This window comes from Alternaria postmessia (genome assembly GCF_024291825.1).
Source record: "Alternaria postmessia strain BMP 2775 chromosome Unknown scaffold_77, whole genome shotgun sequence".
Taxonomy (NCBI): Eukaryota; Fungi; Ascomycota; class Dothideomycetes; order Pleosporales; family Pleosporaceae; genus Alternaria; species Alternaria postmessia.
Window position 1 is genome coordinate 105,487 of NW_026260150.1, and position 20,378 is coordinate 125,864.

Below are 20,378 nucleotides of genomic sequence, written 5' to 3' on the forward strand. Positions count from 1 at the left end.
GGTATGTCTATCAACATAACAAGAAGGAAAAAAACGCTATGCGAAACGCCACACCGAAATGCATCCACCAGAGAACACTTATTTTTCATTACCCTCAACGACCTGTCCTAGTACCTCGCCCTCAACCATAGCCTCTCCTGGTCCCTTACCATCACTACCGACCTTCTCCATTGGTGTACCCACCAGACTCTTACCCTCAACCCTGTCAGCGCCAGAAAGGTCGAGATCTCTCTTCATGTCCGCACTTAGGTTGACCCATCCACGAACACTGTCTTTCGCTCGGCTGAGAATAGCGGTGTCTTGTGTTAGGCTCTTGTTCTTGGCCATAGTTTCGTCGAGCTCTAGATCGCGCGCGCTTGTGTTTGCGACACGTATGCCATTTTCACGCATGACTTGCAAGATGGCACGGGTATTGAGTCTGAGCACCCTCTCAGGCTCCTTGGCGCCGAACACTTTTGTTGTTACCCAGGGGAACAAGACGCCGAAATCGCTTTGAGAGAGATGGGCAGAAGCAATTGGATAGAAGATGTGTGGACCACGCTGCTCGGGGAATCTCGATTGTGAGGAAGCAGGCTTAGCGACGATGCGCTTCGTTTCTCTGAAGTTCGAGGCCCAATTGAAGAAGCCCTCGGAAGCGATGGCAAGAAGATTATTGCCGCCGGTAGGAGAGTCATAGCATGGCATTGTCTGGCTTCGTAGCCAAGCAGTATCAGGACTTTGGATGGGTAGGGTCCAGAGATCTAGAAGAGTGACTGGGTTTCGTGGCGTGATCTGGCGAACTAAACTCGAGTCCGCGGATGGCGTGTATAGCGGCTTGTAGCGTGGAATATGTGTCTGAGGGCGGTGGTAAACTGATTTGACGAACTGAATCATTGTGCAAGCACCGAAAGAGTGGCCTGAGAAACTGATCGCACCCGGCTCGTGAACGTTGAGCAGGTTCGAGAACATGCTCAGCATGCTCTTACCATTGGGTAGGTCTTGTGCTACGTTCTTCAATTGACGGCCCTCATCGATCTTCAACACTGCATCGTGTACCATGCCTAATTCCCATAGCCGTATTCGCAACTGCTCGTCTCTTGCCTCGTATGTTTCTGTACTCGGCTTGTGGGCGATTGACCTGTATTCTACACGCTTCTTCTTCTCCTTTCCTTCTGGAGTATGATGGATTGCGAGAGGTGAACTGCCATCACGATGGTCTGCCGCAACGACTACGACTCCATGGCTTGCAAGCGAGCCGCAGATGTGCGAGTATGCATTCCTTGTTCCACCTAGACCATGCGAGAACATCATGACAGGCCATCGTTCGGATTTCGGTGGAGGTGCGAGGAGTTCGGCGTTTTGGTGTACAGGCATGGAAATATAGTACAACAACTGGGGTAGTGCTCTACAAAATTGTCAGCGACATGTTCAGCTAGCGACTTGTCTCAATTTGCTCACGAGAATACTCCAGCAAAGGCGCTGTTCGCACCCAAAAACCTCGCATAAGCACTAACATATTCCCTCTGTGGACTTGGGATCCATCTCACAGCCTTCTCATTACTGTCCTGCTTACACGGATAGAAGATGCGGAAGGCTATAGTTGGCAGGTCTCCAGGAGGCGCATTCACACTCGGGCTCTCTAGGTCGCTTGTGGGTATTTCTACATCTACAGAACCGACTTTGTATGGCCCCGTATGCGCTGGGAAGGCCGGTGTTGGGTTCAGTCGATTAAGCCAGGTCATATTCGCGGTCGTAAGCGGGCTTGCTGTCGCGGTCGGGAGGCGCGAGGGCAGGCCGCGTGTGAGAGATCTAATAGTCCGTAAGAACGACAGTGTGATTGAGGAAACTTCAACAAATGATGGGTCGATGGTGGATATGCAGAATAAATGGACGGTCAGAATGAAATGCCGCAGTAATGCTATGAAAGTGTGCAACAGAATGGGAATGGAGACTGGATGGGAAAGCGGCCACACTCGCGCATATATCGATCATGGAAGACATGCCAGTGACGCAAATGCCCATGCTAACACGCAGCGCTACTGCCAGGGACATCCTCGGAAGCACGCGACCTCCGAAGTTGGCCAGTGAGATCCATGCTGTGGCAAAGCAGGTGGAAAGCCGAGGTTTCGGACGCGTTCCGGCGGGTACAGAGTTTTCTCTATCGTCTTCAAGCATTTCCGCGCGTTCAAGATTTGTCCCGAGTGTTGCGAACTTGTAGTTCGTCGTACTGCTGGCTTTTTGCCCGATGCGAACAGCGTTGCTCCAATGGTGAGAGTGGTGATGGCGTGCACGCATGAATCTCTCGCCAAAATGACGACACTTCCAACGTCACGATCGCTACAAGATCGCGCTAAGCCTCAAGCCGCCGCGTCCCGACATCGTGGGCTACATGTGATCGACAAGTTCCCGAGTAGCGTGCAATCAAGAGGTATAGTAAACTGGGCGCGATCCAGCATATCGCATAATGTCAAAGTGGCTCGTAGATCTGAGCAAGAAGACGTGTAACCTGCAACAGACCTACCGGGATCTAATGTGGATAACAAAGGTGAACATCTTGTATTCCACATTACATCGTCAATCGATCTATGAACGCACATATAAACACCTGGGGTATGCTGCATGTATAAACCAGAAGCCAAGTGATGCCGTGTTGCAGGAAGGCCTGCATCCCACTTCCCAATATGCTAGCAACATCCTCCTCTCCTCCTACTACCCCCACCAAGCCTGAACACGTCTTCCCATTCGCCCAACCCACCAGTTTTCTTCCCTCGTCTTCGATACCTGACGCCGTCATCTCCAAACCCACTCTTGATACTTCCACCACCGTCATCCCAACCCAAGTCACCATACTGTATACCACTCGCAGGATCATCAGGATCAATCTCGCCGAGCTCAATTTTAGTCAAGATCATTCGCGCTAATCGGTTGAATAGCTCCTCCACGTTCTCTCCATTCAGCGCGGAAACTTCCACTGCTACCGGTATGCCATTCTGCCCCGCCCATCTCGATGCGACTTCAGCTGGAACTTCGCGGCCATCGGGCGCAACGGTATAACTCGCATGTAGATTTGCATTTAGACTCGGTGTCCGACTCGATTGTGATGATGGTGTGGGTGGTGGGAGTCCGCTTTCTGAACCGGGTGTACTACCATAACTGCTGTATCCCCCACTCATGCCTATGGGCACACCATCTTCAACGTCGTTCTTGTTGCCGGCAAGTATGATTGTTATGTCCGGTCCAGCCAGCGCTCGCGCATCATCTAGAAACGTCTTCAATTGCTCGAAGCTCCGCCAGCTGCTCACATCGTACACCAGGATCGCGCCAGCAGCGCCGCGGTAGTAGGATCGTGAGACGGAGCGGAAGCGTTCTGTGCCGGCGGTATCCCAGAGCTGAAGTTTTATTCGTTTTCGCGAGGCCGAAGAAGAGGGCGAGCGACGGCGGTCGGCGATATGGACGATTTTAGAAGAGAATTCTACCCCGATCGTTTGGCTGGATAGTACGCGCCCTGGGGGTTGTTAGTGGGGGCTGGAGGCGGCGGAGGAGGGAAAGTCGCGTACATTCAGACTTCACGAAGCGGTGGAGGAGGCAAGATCTATGAGGCTTGGTTATTCGGCATGCATCGTTGGTGCTACTCTTATCGTGAACTTACTTGCCAGCTCCGCTGGGACCCAGCAGTACAACCTTTGCTAAGTAATCATACATGCTCCCCAGCTCCTGTGTCTGCTCAGCAATGCTCTCCCAAGCTCAAATCATGTCCATACCTACTTGTAACGGCGGCTCGCTGCTCCGCGTCGAAGCATTCGACACGGCTCGATTCCTCCCCATATTGACAGGCCTGTTTGCGTTTCTGTGGGCGAATGTGGAGGTTTATTCGGCACTATTCACGGTCGCAAGTGTCTTCCGGGCAGTCCTTGGTAGCGAATAGGGCAAATAAGGCTTCTAGTGGGAATCGATGCGGTGTTGTGTTGTTCAACTTGGCTTATCTTTGTGACGCCAATTGGTGGACCCTGGCCGCCGCGCTTCGCGACATCGTCACGCGCACGGCAGCCATCCTTCATTTAACTCCATCAGGCAAAGACTTTGACTATCACATCACGATCCTCTAGTAGATCTGTCATCTTGACGATTAATCCCGTTAGAGTGAAATATTTCATCTTCACATGATGGTAATAGTATGTTATTGCGAATCAGATTGGATTCGTAGACAAGTCTGGAATAACAATATCAGGAGTTAGAAGCTATGTACAGAGACTCCCAAAAAGGAAACAGGGAAAGATGACGACAAGATACTGATAACTAAGGAAAAGACCAAGAAGAGGTGGTATCCTAAACGCTTCACCAATAATGATAACAACAACAACAATAACATCCACCCCACTGACTTGTCTCAGAATAACGCGATTGCTAGCCCCATGACTACTGATCTCCCATATCCCTCAACGGCATGTAGCTGGTCTCCTCCTTATTCCTCTTCCTCGCAGCCCACGCATCACTGATCCAGTCCTTGAGGGTAGAGAACACGCCAATCTTACTCTGCTTCTCCATTTCCGCTTCCTTTTCATCGATTGGCGCACCGGGATCGAGTACACTGACCTTCATCCAGCTAGGTCTACTCCAGAACTTGAGATGTAGAGAGCTGAGGACGACACTGACAGATGAGCATGCCATCGCCGCACCAGCAGCCATTGGGTGGAGTGAAAGGCCCCAGGGCAGGAAGAAGCCCATTGCGAAGGGAAGACCAATGAAGTTGTACATGCACGCCCACGCCAGGTTCAGCTTGATGCGGAAGAAGATATCACGGCTGAGCACTAGGGAAGCCGGAATGGCAAGAAGATCCGTGTTGGTCATAAGAACAATAGACGCAGCTTCCATAGCGACGTCCGTACCAGTAGAGAGGGCAATGCCAATGTCGGCAGAAGCGAGCGCAGGGGAATCGTTGATACCGTCCCCAACCATGCCGATCACTTTACCGCGAGACTGGAGGTCTTCGACGATAGCTTTCTTGTCTGCGGGTGTGGACGAAGCATGGACGTCTGAAGCGTCAATGCCAACCGCCGCTGCGACAACAAGGGCGGAAGCGGATGTATCACCGGTAACAATGGAAGATGATATACCCAGACGTGATAGCGCAAGAACTGCAGCGCGAGCCGAAGGCTTGATAGTGTCAGACAAGCTCAACGTGCCAGTGTAGGTGTTACCAATAGCGGTATGAATCGTGGTGATGCCAGCAGAGCGGTTCTGAGACCCGCCTCGAGGATTGGCATTCGCAGCAGGTGTAAGAGGTTCTTCAACAAAGTCCGGGACATTGACACCCTTGGAGGTGAGGAAGGCTGTGTTACCAATAAGGACCGTGTAGCGGGTGCGCTCGCGAGAGATGGCTGCTTCGACCGTCGCGGTAATGCCTTTACCGACGACAGCTTCAAAGTCTCCAACAGAGCCGTCTAAGCTACCGTCAGGTCCCAGACGGAGATGCTCCTTCGCAGAGAGAACGATGGCTTTGGCGATGGGATGCTCAGAGCCCATTTCCGCAAGTCCAATGAGCGTCCACCAGAGGTTCTTCTTTTCCGTGCTTTCCCAGCCTCCTTGTATATCGGCTTGAGATACGCTCATCTTGCCCACAGTAAGCGTGCCGGTCTTGTCAAAGATGACATGGTTGATTTTGGTGGCAGTCTCGAGAGCAGCACCACCCTTAACGAGGATACCTTGCTCAGCTCCAACACCAGTACCAACCATGACAGCGGTAGGTGTCGCAAGACCCAGGGCACATGGACAGGCGAAGACGATGACAGCGATGCAGAGTTTGATGCAAACCATAAACTTTCCGCCACTAGCGTGATCGAGGAAGACTTTAGGCGGGTAGGGTAGGACGTGGCTGAGTACCATCCATCCAACGAAAGTTGCGAGACCGAGAGTGATAATGATAGGGACGAAGTAACCAGCAACGGTGTCTGCAAGGCGTTGGATCGGGGCGCGGCTTGTCTGCGCTTCCTGGACAAGGCGCACAATCTGACTGAGCTGAGTATCACGGCCGGCTCGAGTAACAAGAAATTCCAGACGTCCGTTTCCGTTCACAGTACCGGCCATAACTAATGCGCCCTTCTTCTTGAGGATGGGCATAGCTTCACCTGTAACCATGCTCTCATCAAGGTACGATTCTCCACGTGTTACTGTGCCATCAGCGGGAAGCTTGTCTCCTGGGTGAAGTATGACCACGTCACCAACTTCGATGAGCTCGGTAGCAATGACCCTCTCTTCAACAGCATTGCCATCAGTTGACTTGCGCTCCATCTTTTCTTCCTTGACGTCCCAGTCCTCAGCAGCTTTCGCAGCAGCGATAGGATCCGCGTAGATAGTGGTCATGGATGGGGCCAGGGACATGAGGTTAGAAAGCGCCTTGGAAGTTTGACCCTTCGCCTTGTTCTCGAGGTAACGGCCCAAGCTGATAAACGTGATCAGCATAGTACTGGTGTCAAAGAGTGTTGTCGGCTTGGTATGTGGGGAAATCAAGAGCGATACCAGCATCGAAAAGATACTGAAAAAGAAGGCGGACGAGGTACCAAGCACGACAAGAACGTCCATCGTGGGAGAACCATGGCTTAGCGATTTGTATGCAGACACATAGAAGCGCTTTCCGATGCCGAACTGAACTGGGATCGTGAGGACCAGACATATCACGTCGCCAAGATATAAACCGGGAATGAGGCGTATACCACCGTAGTTGATGAATGGCAGGAACATGGGGATGAACATGCTTGTCAAGAACACGGGAACTGCAAACCAGGCGGAGAATACCACAGCTCTTCTCCATTCCTGGATTTCTTTTGTCTTTGCCAGAGACTCCAGTTGGGCATCATTGTCTTCAGAGTCCGCGACAAGCGCGTTGTATCCAGCTGCTTCTACAGCCTCCACGATGGCTCGCAGACCAATGATTTGAGGCTCACGTTGAATAGTGGCCCTTGAAGTTCCGAAGTTGATGGTTGCGGAGGTAATTCCAGATCGTTTTCGCAACAATCCTTCGAGTTCTTGAGCAGCGCTAGAGTTGGGCATTCCATAGATCTTGAGTTGTACAGGTACGTTGGCTGCTGATGACTGCTGTATACTACTGTCGACGGACGACAAGACATTGGCGTCGAATCCTCGGTCCTCGATGATCTCTACCAACTGCTCCTCGGTGAGCTTGGAGGGATCGTGGACGATCACGGCACGATTGGCGAGCAAACTAATGTTGAACTGGTATACACCCTCAACGTCCTTGAACCCGCTCTCAATGGCTGATGTGCATGCGCCACATGTCATGCCCTCAACAGCGACAGTCGTCGTCATTGTTTTCTGCTGTTTCCGACCCTTGCTCTTCCTCGGTGCTGGTGTCGCGGCCACGGTATCCAGCACCTGCGCGTCAAAGCCAACATCTTCTATCGTTTCGGCCAGCTTCTCCGGGGTTATAATTGTAGTGTCGTGTTCGATGACAGCGCGCTCGGAGAGAAGTGATATGCTGAAAGACTTGAGTCCAGCTACGTCCTTGAAAGCGCCTTCCACGGCGGATGTACACGCTCCGCATGTCATTCCACCAACCGAGAGTGTGGTGGTGGAAATGTTTCCATTCATTTCCTCCTCTTCATCTTCGGAGTCGCTCAGGAAATGATCATCTGCACTATGCGACATTGGTAGATCCGACGAGAGCACTTCTGCATCGAACCCCCTGTCATCGATGATCTCCCTGACTTCTTCCGCGGTGATGACCTCGGGATCGTGCTGGATAACAGCACGCTCCATCACTAAGCTTATCGACACATTCCCTACTCCCTTGACGCCCTGGAAACCCGACTCGATGGCAGAAGTGCATGCGCCGCATGTCATACCTTCAACCTTGAGCGTTGTTGTAGCCATGTGCGCGGTCGCTGTCGCCGGAGGAGCCATATTGGCTAGGGTGTCTTTTCGGTGCTGTCAACTTCGGACGGTGTTGCGAACTGGAAACTGCGATGCTGGACCAGGTGCAGCATTCGACGGGTCAAATTGGGGGCGAAGGCGGGTCGTACGAGGCGGAAGGATCGGAGCGAAAGCGATGGAATGACTGCGGCGGTACTGCGACAGCGCGAGGTTGCAGACGCGAAAGGACAGCGGACTCGCGAACAAAAAGGAAGGCCAGCTTCCGGTAGTGCCAGATGGCGAAGTTATTAATATGGCGATTGATGAACGGAGTGCAGCAGCCACAATCTGTCCCAGTGCTGATTAAAGCCCAGCGCCGCGGCTTGTCGAAAGGAGGCTAGAGCGGGCCCGAAGGATGATGATAGGCCGTGATTGCGAGAGGGCCGCCACGAGCTGAAGGTCAAGCTGTCAGAGTATAAGCGCGGTGCAATGCAGGGCACACTCAATATCCGCAGGCTGACAGGCAAAAGATTAAGACTATTTTCGAAATCTAGGATCTGGGGCTGTCTTTGCTGCGACACGGCCATAAGACGACAGTGTTTCCTTCTTGGCATGTGAAACAGGAAGGAACGTAAAACCCTTGCTTGATGCTCAGGTGAGACACGCGCAGCCTCAGGTTCTGGATCGATTTAACCGAACGAAACAAAGTGCTATTGCGACATGTCTACACACAGTCTGAGGGTGCACAGTCACTCTGTCACCGAACACAAGTGGGCCGGACCTGGTGTGTTTGGGAACTGTAAGTGCGTACGCTATTGACTGAGAATGTGTGGTGAGAAAACCAGCTCGTGTATGCGGAGCAGACGGTGTCGGATACGAGCAAAAGGTCTGTGTCACTGACCGCAGGGCATCTTCTTACGCGTTGGTTGCGAGCTTGGATGCCCACTGCAAGAAGAAAACACGCACCTAATAAGCGTTATTGTTGCTCCAAAGAATTGCACGAGCTGGATGGAACCAAGTCCGAGCGTGAAGGCGAGTGGGGTCGACAGTCGCGCGGGGCAGTCGCGACCGACCGCGATTGCCAAGAGACGTACCTCACATGCGTAGTTGCCTGCTCGTCCTCCGTTATACACTGATGAGTTGATTAACTCTGCAACCTCCACCACTGCAGATACTGTAACGTCTACACTGATTCAACATGGAGCAAACCAAGGCCCTCAACGCTCTCGAGCCCTTTCTCGCTCTCAGCAAGTCCGCAACTTCTCCACGAGCAGCATCGGACTTGATCATGCAAGCCACCAGTGCGCCAAACACATATGTCTTCGCCGAATTATTGCAGACACCCAACCTCCAGAAGCTACGGAGCTCGGAAGAGTACGCCTCGTCTCTTACTCTGCTCGAGATCTTCGCCTGGGGAACTTGGGAGGACTACAAAGGTATGTTGGCAATCGCCTGAACATTGCATCGTGTTGCTGACCATGTGAAGCTCATCCAAATCTCCCAAAACTCTCAGCACAGCAACACCAGAAGCTCCTGCTACTCTCGCTACTGCCGCTTTCACACTCCCACAACACCCTTACCTACAAGCACCTCATGACAGCTCTTGAATTGCCTACCACACGCGCTCTCGAGGAGCTCATTACCACTGCCATCTACTCCGGCCTCATTACCGCCACACTCGACCCCGCACACTCGCTTGTTTCTGTCACATCCATCTCACCACTCCGCGACCTCGCACCAGGGTCACTACCCACCCTTCAGAATACCCTGCAATCGTGGTCACAACGTTGCGATTCAGCGTTAGCAGATCTGGAGGCACAAGTTGCCAAGGTAAAGAAGGAGGCGTTGGACCGAGAAAAGATGCGTCGGAAGAAGGAGCGAGCATTCGAGGCAGTCATGCAGGCCAGTGACGAGAAGAATAATGGCAAGCGGAATCTAATGGGTATGGGGGGCGACGATGCCATGGAGATTGACGAGGACAGTGGCAACGGCAGAACTACCAGGGGCACGAAGAGGGGACCCGGAGGATTCAGCTTCGGCAACTCGGGAAGGCGATAAGGCGACAATGGATGTAGTACCTCGCGCTACTACAACATATGCTGCAAACATATCACCTCCTCGTAATCACAGCTTACCCCCCTCCAAAGATTGAGCGGTACAGGAAGCTGCCTTGCCCATAACAAATGATGCTTGCAGAGGACTGAGGGACTTCATGCAGAGCACAGTCCTGGGGCCTTATTAGCTCTCACACGGCTAAGGCGGGAAGTGTTCTCAGCAGAACAGCCAGGAGTATCAGTAGGCACTTGATAGCTCTACCGCATGGACCCAAACAACCATCACTTCTATAGTGAGAATCGACGAACATAACAATGACACCAAAGATACCACAAGAAACTGATTGAACATCTAAACGTGATGGATTATGACTATGTGCCGTGCATGCCGAACCCCGTCCCCTTGTTGCTCATCCAAAGCTCGCTGATCTATGTAAGTGGTGAAAGAATCATTACCCGAACAACAACAACAAAAAGGCCCAGCAGAGAATCTGGGGTATCTCGCGAATCGCCCATGCATAACCCGCAAATCCCTCGTCAGAACGCCATTGTCTTGGAGAGAAAACGCCATGCAGTGCAGGAAAGAGAGAAAAGCGACCAAGTTAAAAAAAAAAGCCCCCCAACAACAATCATTCTGAAAGATAGGCCACCATCATCATCGTCGTTATCATCTCCTCGATCAAAAAGCATTTGTAAACATAATGATAGCCGCTTCCAACACCTCTGCATCCATCATCCAGCTGTGCCCCAACTCCAGCTCCTAAGCTGGAGCAGCGGGTGGCTGGAACGTCTGAGGCACGGCCTCGCTGCTCTCGGCCTCAACCGTCGACTGGTGCAATTGCGCGATTTGGCCAGCCATGGTGCGCAGAGCTTCTCGTGTCGCGTCAATGTTGAGCTCGCCGCGCTCGGATGCTTCTTTGAGGTATTGTTCCCATTCCGGGTCCATTGGTATGTTCATTGCGCCGGAAGACTCCCGCAGGGCAGCGGCGTGGAGCAGACGCGCGTTCAGAGAGAAGCCTACCGAGGAGGATAGTTCGTTGGAGGTTGAATCCGAGTCGGATTCTTCGTCTTCATCTTCTTCGGCCGAAGAAGAAGAATCGGGCATTTCCGTGTCGCCTCCATTGTTGTGTTGCATGGGTCGTGTAGACTGGCTGTGATGATGATGGTGGTGATGGTGGTGGTTGTGTTCTAGTTCCTCAATCTCCACTTCAATGTCTGTTTTCACGTTGATTCCCGCTCCGTTGTTCCTTGAGGAATAGGCTCGTCGTGTGTCGACCCATGCCCCTATGTCCACGCCCGTTGTGTCTACTACTCTTACGCCCTCGTCCCGCTCGTATCGCTCCCGTGCCCATAGGGTGCCTTCCCACCTGCAGAAGCCTTGAATCTCCGCTTCGGTCAGGCCAAGCCGATCGAAAGCATCGAAGAGGCGCTTGTGGTGTGGGAAGCGTCCAAGACGTTTTCGATGTGGCTGAAAAGCGTAGTTCAAGCCTGGGTACCGCGCTTCGATGGTGTCGAGCGACCCGTAGAAGTTTGCTGTTTCGATGCGAACTTCGCCGACAAGGTTTTTGGAGAGATGGGCGCTGAAGGAGGGTGGGTCGGTCGGGGACGGCGTTGGGAAGAGCGTGTTGTAGACAAGCACGCTGATGGGGTTTTTGCGGTGCATGGTTGCTGCTGTGTGATTTGGCGCTCTTTGAGTTTTACAGTGGCAGAGGCGAGGTTTGCTGGTAGGGAAGTATGCCGCGGTGCGAGGGAGGAAGCGCGGGTAGATGTGCTGTCGTGGTCGCCCGCAGATTGCGCGTTTGAGGGTCGAGCGTGGAAGAACAGCGGAAAGTGGGTTGTCGCAGAATGTGACCGCCTCACCCGGCACCTCTCTCTAACTTACTCCTTACTAAGGAGTCGGCCAGTGTGTGTGCTGACCTCGGGCGTGACCGCTGTTTCCAAGGTTCCCACGTTCTGACGCCGCCTAGCTCTCCCACTAGTTATCAGACGCTCTTCGGAGTGGTGCACACCGGGTACCTGACAGCTGACTCTGCTGTCTTGCGCGTGGGAATTTCCAAAGTCAGTCCCGTGAATGCTATTTGTAAAATCGCTGATTTGCAAGGAGAAGATGCTGGATCCTATTCTTTGCTGCGCTATCCTGCAGATCTTGCGGGCCAGAGGGGAGACCCCGGCTTTTGCTGCGAGATTGGTCGGGAAGGGTGGACGGCGTTTTGCGACGAGAATGCGGCACGGCGAGGATGTGGAAAAACGGTGCAGCTAGCCGCGACCACACAACACAAGCTTGCAAGGTCTGGACGTCGAAGAGGGCGAAGGGCGGAGGAAGACGAACACGAACACGAACAGCATCAGAGGGGAGCAGGCGGATATAAGACATGAAATCGCTCGCGCTCAGGGCCCTCTGCTCTCACCGCCAGCACATGCACGATTATGGCTCACTATTATTCTGGATCCTCCTCACAAATGGCCACACACATGTAGCAACAGGGACCAGACCCTGAAGGCCGCTATGCAAAGGCTCACACCGACGATCCCCAGTTTTTGCTCTTTCACCAGACTGACCTCGGCCGCCCTGTTGAATCTGCCGCCGCCAGCTTAGCACGCAGACTAAGCATAAGCTTCACTGCACCTGTCAGGCCTCGCAGACCGAAGACACGACCATCGTCTGTTTCTTTGCTGTCAAAGGAAGCCTTGTGTCATCATACCTGCGACGGCGGGTGAGTTGTACCCCAGCGCATGAAAGACCAATAGGTCCGCCGCCTCCGATTATCCGGGCCCGAATCTTTGGCATGGATGCCGCGGGACGAAGCATGCACGAGGAACGACTGGTCCAACTCTCTGTTCCACTGCCATGCCTACTGCAGGGTTACTCCAACTCGGCCCATGCCATGCAAGCCAAGACTGTGCGACTGTTGACATTTCCGTGGGAGCGCTCTTGCCGGCGGCGAGTGTCAGTGTCCTTTCACTGCGCCACCAAAAGATACTCGCGATGCAGGGGTGGTGACGGTGCTGGATTTTCTTTTTCCATCTTTGAGGGTGTATTGTAGGCGGAGAGTGGATAGTTCGGCGTCATCCAAGATTGGCCGCCCATCATGAATCACGGGGTCTCCGCTGACACATCGATACCTAGGCCGCTGCCTTCCATCCACACCCTCCAACGTCTACACACTCAGTTTGTCAAAACCCGTGACGAACTGCTTCTTTGTAGTTCCGTCTCATCCGCACCCATGATCGACTGCTGCCTGCGATCCCTCTGTCTATACAAACAGTCTCAATCTTGCACTCTTCCGAAGAGTCCATGTTGTGCATCAAGCTCAGTTTATCACAGCGATTTCTTGTACAGCCCGGACGCATTTGTACTGCATCATTATTGTGTTAACAGATAGGGCGAAGATGTGATATTGCGCCACCAACATAGTGATTGTCGGCCTTCACACGGAGCAGCCGGAGCAGATGACACAAGGCTAGCAGCGTCTTGATGGTGTCGCAGCGCACCATGCGACGATGATAAAATATAAGGCACCATGCGTCTCGCCACGCAGAATCTAGTATTCCGGCTTGCTGGTCTCCTCTCCTTTCTCTTGACCCTGCGCAACAGACATGTCTGCTACTCAGGCACTGGAACCATCCGATCCGTTGATGGGACATGGTTGACTGTCTTTTGATAGCTTTGCGACGGCTGAACTGGCTTCTCTTCCAAGCCAATCTTTCTCTCCGGCCTCCCGGGCGGCAGCATCGCCTTCCACAATCAACAGCCCGAGTTCAATGCCAACTATTCAGCGCTAGCCGGGCTTGCCATCGCCTCCGATCAAGGCATCACGCACATCACATTCAAATTCCATGGGCTGGTAGTGGGGGGTAGCGTCTTTATCGCTGAGCACTGTGCATGATACTCAGACCGGCTATCCTATTTGATATAGACAGGAAGCCCGTAAAGTACTAGAGACTCTCTTCTATGTTTACTAAGTTCCCGTTGCTAGTCTCCCCGTCCGAGTGCATTGGACAGCTGAAATGGACCTACTTTCAAACACGCCAGTCGAAGCCAGTTGGCCGCCTGCATAACTTCGATCAAGCCACCTGAGGACTGTGGAGGTCATTCACCTTCCTGTTTCCATTGCAGTTGAGGAAGTCTGCGATATTGACATCTTTTGGGGCGGCTTTGGCAATTCTGTCACCTGGCTTTGAGCCGTTTACACACCAGGTCTTACGAGCCTATCCCAAACCTATACTCCTGTTCAATACTCTTGGACTATGAGCTCAAGTAACGTATCTTCTCATATTTCGAACGTCGAAAATGTCTATTTCCCCGGCAAGTCTTTGTCTGGATAAGAAGTTCTTGACTGGCTATGTGGCAGGCCTAGAATGCCCTCATCTCTTTGGCTCGATAACGTCCATTAAATAAGTTCTTAGTCTCGCGAAAGCCTAATTTTTCCTTCTTCTTCCTCTTTCCATTTCAGCGCAGCGCTGTTTCCACTTTCAGGGCGTCTCTCCAAGTTGTTTATTCAATTTGGTACAGAACTCCTTTATCCGATGAAACATGAAAGGTGATTAACCACATGGGCGGGAACATCCTGTAAGATTACAATTTTCACTCCTCGAAAGATCACTTCCAAGATTTCTCTCGTTGAGAACCACCATCCAACGCTGTTCAGCCATCGCAGGTCTCAATCTTCTAGCAGATCGCGAAACCACTTTGTACCCGTACTCCATGTGCAACGGTACGCAGAAGCTTGCATACGTCATGGATGCGTAGTTGCCACATTCAAACCCTGTTCTCTCTAGGTGCTATTGGTGTTAACTTGTACCTAGCTGTCGCTGCCATGATTCGTGGTGTTATGACTAGGCTGTGAGATTATCATATAGTACAATGGAGCCAACCATCTACTCGGAAAAATGCTTTCCTCATACCATGTTTGTGAATGATGATACAGTATCAAGAGCGTATGAATTCATGTTATTGAATCGCATCTAAATCCTCGCGAAAAGAAACATTTTGCTTCATCAATGGCCTGATACGTAGGCTTGGTTGGGCGTTAGTTCTTCTGGAAGCATCCTGTCTTCGTTCCAGCTTCTGTTTCTTCCCGTCCCTTTTCTGAAAACACGGTTGATTACACGTATTGCTTCCTGACTTGCGTTTATTTTACATGTGTTACGCGGCTAAATCAGAAGTTACTGCGGAACCCAGAGAACGAGAATTTAGATCAACAATAGAACGAACAGATCTTGTTTTGGGTCGATGTCCATCATGCTGAGAAGGAAAAGGTGCGTGAGTACTTCGCTGTACCTGAAGACTCTGTAGGAAGTCCCGGGAGTGCTCCGTTGATCCAAAGTGTCGCGTATGTGATGAAGCTGTTCGGGGCACGCGACGCACCATCGAAAGTCTAGCAATGACGCAACCGAACCCCACATTCACCGCGGGGCGATACTCGGCCGCGCAGCATCGCCGAACGAGCACAACGGCAGCAAATGTAGGTAGTGATGCCGTTGAGCAATCATCCAAAAACGATCTAGAACGTACTTCGATGGCGTCGCACATGTGCAGGCGTGAGTCAGGCAAGATGCAGCCTTTTAGCTTAAAGCCGTCTCGGGTTTAACGCTCACACTAACAACGCGGGTGGTCATCAGTCTTTTGTAGGATGAGAGCTTTTCCGTTCTTCTTCAACCGTTCTTTATCCGATCTCTGTAAAACTAAAACTGATACTGATTCTGTGTTCTGTTACCAAACGTTGTTCCAAGACCCTTGAGTACAAACCCAGAACGCAGCACACATTTCCAATATGGCTCCTGCAGCCTTAACGCGAATCGCCGGTTTTCTCGGATTTACATCACTCAACGCAACAGGACGAGATGCATACATTATTATTACACTACGGTCATTAAGAATGTTCACGGCAGGCATTCCGTCGCTGATTCTTGCCCTTTTCTTCTCCTCGCTCAAGTTTCCGGATTCAAGAATTGGGGTCTTCATGACATTGACTTTGTTGGGAGATGTCCTGCTGTCATTGCTGCTTACTCTCGTAGCGGATAAACTCGGAAGGAGAAGGATTTTGTTCATGGGTAGTGTAATGATGGCTTGTTCAGGTGTTGCATTTGCTCTGTCGGAAAATTTCTTCGTCCTTCTGGTTGCGGCGGTGTTCGGCATCATCTCTGTCACTGGTGCGGACTGTGGCCCTTTCAGGGCTGTCGAGGAGAGCATTTTGAGTGGCTTGACAGATGAGACAACAAGGAGCGATGTGCTCTCATGGTATGTCACAGCGACAACCATGGCTGGAGCTGTTGGTGCGGAAGTCGCAGGAAGAACAGTACATGCTCTCGAGAAGAGCAGCGGCAACGTGACTAAAGCATATCATGCTCTCTTTTGGGGCTATGCAGCCTTCGGGGTGCTTGGAAGCATTCTTTGTCTCGGTCTCAGTAGCAGATGTGAAGCTGCTGGTGAAAAGACTGCGGAGATGAAAGAACGAAGACGTGGTGGCGGTGGTGATGATGGTGAAGAGGAAGAAGTACTACTAGAGGCCATGACACCAAGCACAACGGATGAATTCGATCAAGACCGCGAGAATGTAGGACGACCAGCAAACATCAGGAGCCCACCACTACAGAAGAAACAGAGCTACTTCAGCCAAATCTCAAAAACTACACGATCTGTCATGTATAAGCTTTGGATTCTCCTGGCTGTCGACAGCTTAGCAGACGGCATGACACCCTATTCACTAATGAACTACTACGTCGACCAAAAATTCCACGTTTCGAAGTCCACGCTTGGAGATATCACTTCAGCTTCCCAGTTTCTCTGCGCCTTTGGAGCGATCTTTGCCGGGCCACTAGCTAAACGTATCGGCTTGATCAACACTATGGTCTTCACCCATCTTCCTTCTTCGATAGCTAGCGCCTTCATCCCACTTCCTTCAAGCGTCGGCTGGACAGTTGGACTGCTACTTTTCCGAGCTACTCTGAATAGCATGGATCAAGCTCCACGTACAGCTTTCATTGCTGCAGTTGTGAAGCCTGAGGAGCGTACAGGAGCCATGGGTATCACGAGCATGCTGCGGACTTTAGCCATGAGCGTCGGACCATCGATCACAGGATTCCTTTCTGGAAGCAATAATTTTTGGGTGGCTTTCCTGGCTACTGGAATCTGCAGAGTCACCTACGATATCGGACTGTGGATACTTTTTGTGAATGTGAAGGTAAACAAGGACATCGGACAAGAAGAAGACGTGGACAGCGTTGACGACGATACTTGGAATGGACTGCTCAGTGATACGGAGAGCGAAATCAGTAGTGAAGGAAGGAAGAGCAAGGATATTGATCACGGAAGCAGGGTATAGTGATTCAAATGCTCTGAGTTCTATCCTATCAATCGGAAAATGAATATATCTCCTTTGAAATTAGCATGCAGCCTTCTCTACTCCCAGGATAGAATTGTCCCGGTCATCCGTATACAACTTGACCTTGACTGCTTTCGCTTGTTTCTTCTTAGCTGCCAAGCTATCATTGGTATCAAACCTCTCCTTTGTTTGATGATCCAAACCATGTAGGAACGAAACAAGCGCGCTGCTTTTCCACACTTGTGTGCCCGACGTATGTGTCATTGTCATCGCAGCGAGCAGGAAAACCAAAGTGGCCACAACAGCCGCAATCGGTAGTACTGCGAAACCCCATCGGACGTGGACATATGACTCAACCGTTATCGATTTCCCGTTGGTTTCCACGGCGCCATTGAAGCCACGGAAGGCGGTGGTCATCGATATAGCCAGATCGCTCATAAGCATATTGATTCCGTTGGCATACTCGTAGTAGTTCCAGTAGAATGCTGTCACTATGTCCGTATCAAAGAAGGTTTCGCCTGATGAGATTCCGACTGTGAGGTTGACTACAACGGCCCGGTCTGGATCTGTCACGCTAAGGGTAAAATCGCTAGTCGTGCGTGTCGCAGAGCCGTTGGTAAAGATCGCGCTGAACCAACCCCGTATGCTCAAAAGCGCCTCCATGCCGAGCAGGTACGCAGTGTCGTCTGTATTGCCAGCAATGTACACGCCATAGTCAGCAGCAGGATCAGGTGAGCTCATGTCAATGACAGTATGATTGAGTACTGAATGCGTGATGTTCTCCTGATGTGTACCGTTTGTGACCGATGCGGACAGTGTATTCGCGCATGCTTGTAGGCTGCATTGCGATGCCCAAGGATTTAGCTTATCTGGTGTGTCTTGAAGCTCCGTACCCATGAAGATGAGCCGGATCATCGTAGAGTGGGGCATGTCTCCATAGGCAGATGGTATGAAGGACGTCATACTAAATACATCAGAACTTGTATTTACTGGATAACGATGCAACGAGTCAGTACTTATTCATTTGTTATTGATGGATAGATGGTACTCACGATGTGCTCCTGGTGGAACTTGCCACCCGCAAGAAGACATGTTTGGCGATGGACCCAATTCAGGTGGACAGTACCGCGTAATGAGAGAGCTGATATCAGTGCATTCATGGCAAACAGCGAGGGTCTCGAAGGGCTCCCAGACACAGGTACCACTTTGGCACTTGAATGGTAGCGACGCCGCAGGTCTGTTGTTCTCTGCGAACAGGCCATTGTAAACTGCTGCTTTGAGTGGAAGGATAGGCACGAAACCAGCTAAGGCAGTATGAGTTTACAGTATCATTCAACGTACAAGACTACTCACTCGTGCTTGTGTTACCTGCTAATGCGGGAGTAAAGTTGAGAGCCCTGGGTATAGTGGCACCTATGTCGCTTTCCACGCTTCGGACTTTGTAGGTTGCGATTTGCTGAGAGAAAGGCCCAAGAGCAAGGGCAACAACAGCGACAGTAGCTCCGAATGATCCGAGAAATCTGTTTGGACGTGCGTTAGTCACTTCATAAGCCGATTTGGCGCGTTAAAGACGTACCCTCCTCTGGCAGTTCCTAGTAATTTGATGGAACCCCACGAACCACGACTAGCATCATCGAAGGCCTCCATATCAGATAGTGGGGTCGATGCCTGCTTGAATCGGATCCATTTTGCCTGCGATATTCCACTTGAAAGGCAAACAGACATTGCGGCATTTGCGAACGTGGCTAACAGAGCGATAAGAGCGTTCAGAGTGATGTCGTGAGGCCAGTCAGGTAACGCACGCCCGTTGTATTTCGATACTACACCAATTATAGAAGCAACAGCACCGAGACCAACGACAACGGCTAAAACTAGATGTAGGTGTATCGAGTTAGTATATGTTCTGAATGTAGTTTATCCGGGGATATGTCTTACTCTCGAAAGCCCAGGACCGTGCACGGGACAACCCAGCCTGGTTATTAGACTTTGTGCTACATACTTCCGAAGTCACAGCTGTACTGTTTGTAGAGGAACTCCAATGTGGTACGTGCTTCTTTATAGACGGTGACTTGACCGTTGAGCGCGGACTGGTAGGACTGAAGTCGAAGTCATGTATCTCTTCATAGTTCTGCAGCGTAGACGAAGGCGGGGTGTAGTCCTCGTTGACTGGTGTCACTTCCACGGCGTGCTGTATCTTAGATAGTTGTTGGTACGCCATCGCGAAGCGAATTTTGGAGCAGATAGTCGCCGAAGATGGGCCTCAACGTCAATGTTTCACAACTAGGTGTGAGGCTCCCGGGGTCAGGTTTGGGTAACCCAGATATCCATGGATGTATAAGGGATTTCTACTCTGGTCAGCCACAACTTCCAAGCGTGATAAGCACAGCTCAAAAGCCCTCAAGACATGGTAAGCATATGCCGCGATGCCCACGTTAGGGTTGAGCCCGTCCCGCGCCTCCTCTACGCAGCCTTGTGGTGAGGTTCTGACGGCTTCTATTCGTCGACTACAATGCAGATATTATCTGCCACACACTGCATCCTTGTATCTCACTCTGTAGTCTCAGGTGCAAGAGACGATCTTGCCGATAAGCAAGGTAGCGGCGCAGCAGGTTCATAGAACATCAGCTCGGCGCTCGCAGCGGCGCGTTGGGACAGGCAGCAACCTAAATGATCGGCAGGCTATGCAGAAGTTCTGGAATATGGTCAACACGCAATCTTCATACTGATACTCTGAGCCTGACCAGTATCGACAGCAATTGTTCTCACTAAATATAGAGCTGCTGCAATCCCCGCACTTTCCGCCCCATACTCGGCCAATACATCTTCATCTAGCTTAATTGATCTTGGCATGATCAGCCTGCAGAGATAAGCCAGAGCACCATTCGCTAATAGATATGATAGATATGATGCGAACAAGTCTTCTTTCTTAGGTAGGTGGCGATGGCGTCGTAGTGCATGTTGTTGGTACGGAGCGGAAGGGTGAGCGTTCAAGGGCCCCCTGGCGGCTGATTAGGTTGGGCCGAACAAGTAAGCTAGCTGACCGGGATGTTGATCACCCGGGGATGTTGATCACTCACAAATCTCAGCACTCCCACACAAAACACGTGTTATCTCTCCACGTACTCAACCAAAATGGGCGACCGTGAAGCAGCTA

At 51.5% G+C, this 20,378-nt stretch overlaps 7 protein-coding genes across 7 annotated transcripts; 2 read left to right on the forward strand and 5 right to left on the reverse strand.

Annotated features, from left to right (window-relative positions):
• Nucleotides 1–78: 78 nt before the first annotated feature.
• On the reverse strand, nt 79–1,721 carry J4E82_008896 (uncharacterized protein; the record flags this gene model as incomplete). Its single annotated transcript, XM_051735126.1, has 2 exons — nt 79–1,384; nt 1,438–1,721. The coding sequence occupies 2 exons, from the start codon at nt 1,719–1,721 to the stop codon at nt 79–81; spliced, it is 1,590 nt and encodes a 529-aa protein (XP_051585140.1).
• A 942-nt stretch (nt 1,722–2,663) lies between these two features.
• J4E82_008897 (uncharacterized protein) lies at nt 2,664–3,804 on the reverse strand (the record flags this gene model as incomplete). The annotated part of the gene is made up of 4 exons (XM_051735127.1): nt 2,664–3,484; nt 3,537–3,571; nt 3,629–3,693; nt 3,745–3,804. The coding sequence occupies 4 exons, from the start codon at nt 3,802–3,804 to the stop codon at nt 2,664–2,666; spliced, it is 981 nt and encodes a 326-aa protein (XP_051585141.1).
• Nucleotides 3,805–4,395: 591 nt separating this feature from the next.
• Nucleotides 4,396–7,896, reverse strand: J4E82_008898 (uncharacterized protein; the record flags this gene model as incomplete). The annotated part of the gene is made up of 1 exon (XM_051735128.1): nt 4,396–7,896. One exon carries the CDS (start codon nt 7,894–7,896, stop codon nt 4,396–4,398), a length of 3,501 nt encoding a protein of 1,166 aa, XP_051585142.1.
• Nucleotides 7,897–9,043: 1,147 nt separating this feature from the next.
• Nucleotides 9,044–9,903, forward strand: J4E82_008899 (uncharacterized protein; the record flags this gene model as incomplete). The annotated part of the gene is made up of 2 exons (XM_051735129.1): nt 9,044–9,281; nt 9,332–9,903. 2 exons carry the CDS (start codon nt 9,044–9,046, stop codon nt 9,901–9,903), a joined length of 810 nt encoding a protein of 269 aa, XP_051585143.1.
• A 756-nt stretch (nt 9,904–10,659) lies between these two features.
• Nucleotides 10,660–11,562, reverse strand: J4E82_008900 (uncharacterized protein; the record flags this gene model as incomplete). Its single annotated transcript, XM_051735130.1, has 1 exon — nt 10,660–11,562. One exon carries the CDS (start codon nt 11,560–11,562, stop codon nt 10,660–10,662), a length of 903 nt encoding a protein of 300 aa, XP_051585144.1.
• Nucleotides 11,563–15,673: 4,111 nt separating this feature from the next.
• Nucleotides 15,674–17,224, forward strand: J4E82_008901 (uncharacterized protein; the record flags this gene model as incomplete). The annotated part of the gene is made up of 1 exon (XM_051735131.1): nt 15,674–17,224. One exon carries the CDS (start codon nt 15,674–15,676, stop codon nt 17,222–17,224), a length of 1,551 nt encoding a protein of 516 aa, XP_051585145.1.
• Nucleotides 17,225–17,284: 60 nt separating this feature from the next.
• J4E82_008902 (uncharacterized protein) lies at nt 17,285–19,442 on the reverse strand (the record flags this gene model as incomplete). Its single annotated transcript, XM_051735132.1, has 5 exons — nt 17,285–18,213; nt 18,277–18,528; nt 18,578–18,744; nt 18,801–19,095; nt 19,160–19,442. 5 exons carry the CDS (start codon nt 19,440–19,442, stop codon nt 17,285–17,287), a joined length of 1,926 nt encoding a protein of 641 aa, XP_051585146.1.
• Between the last annotated feature and the right edge of the window lie 936 nt (nt 19,443–20,378).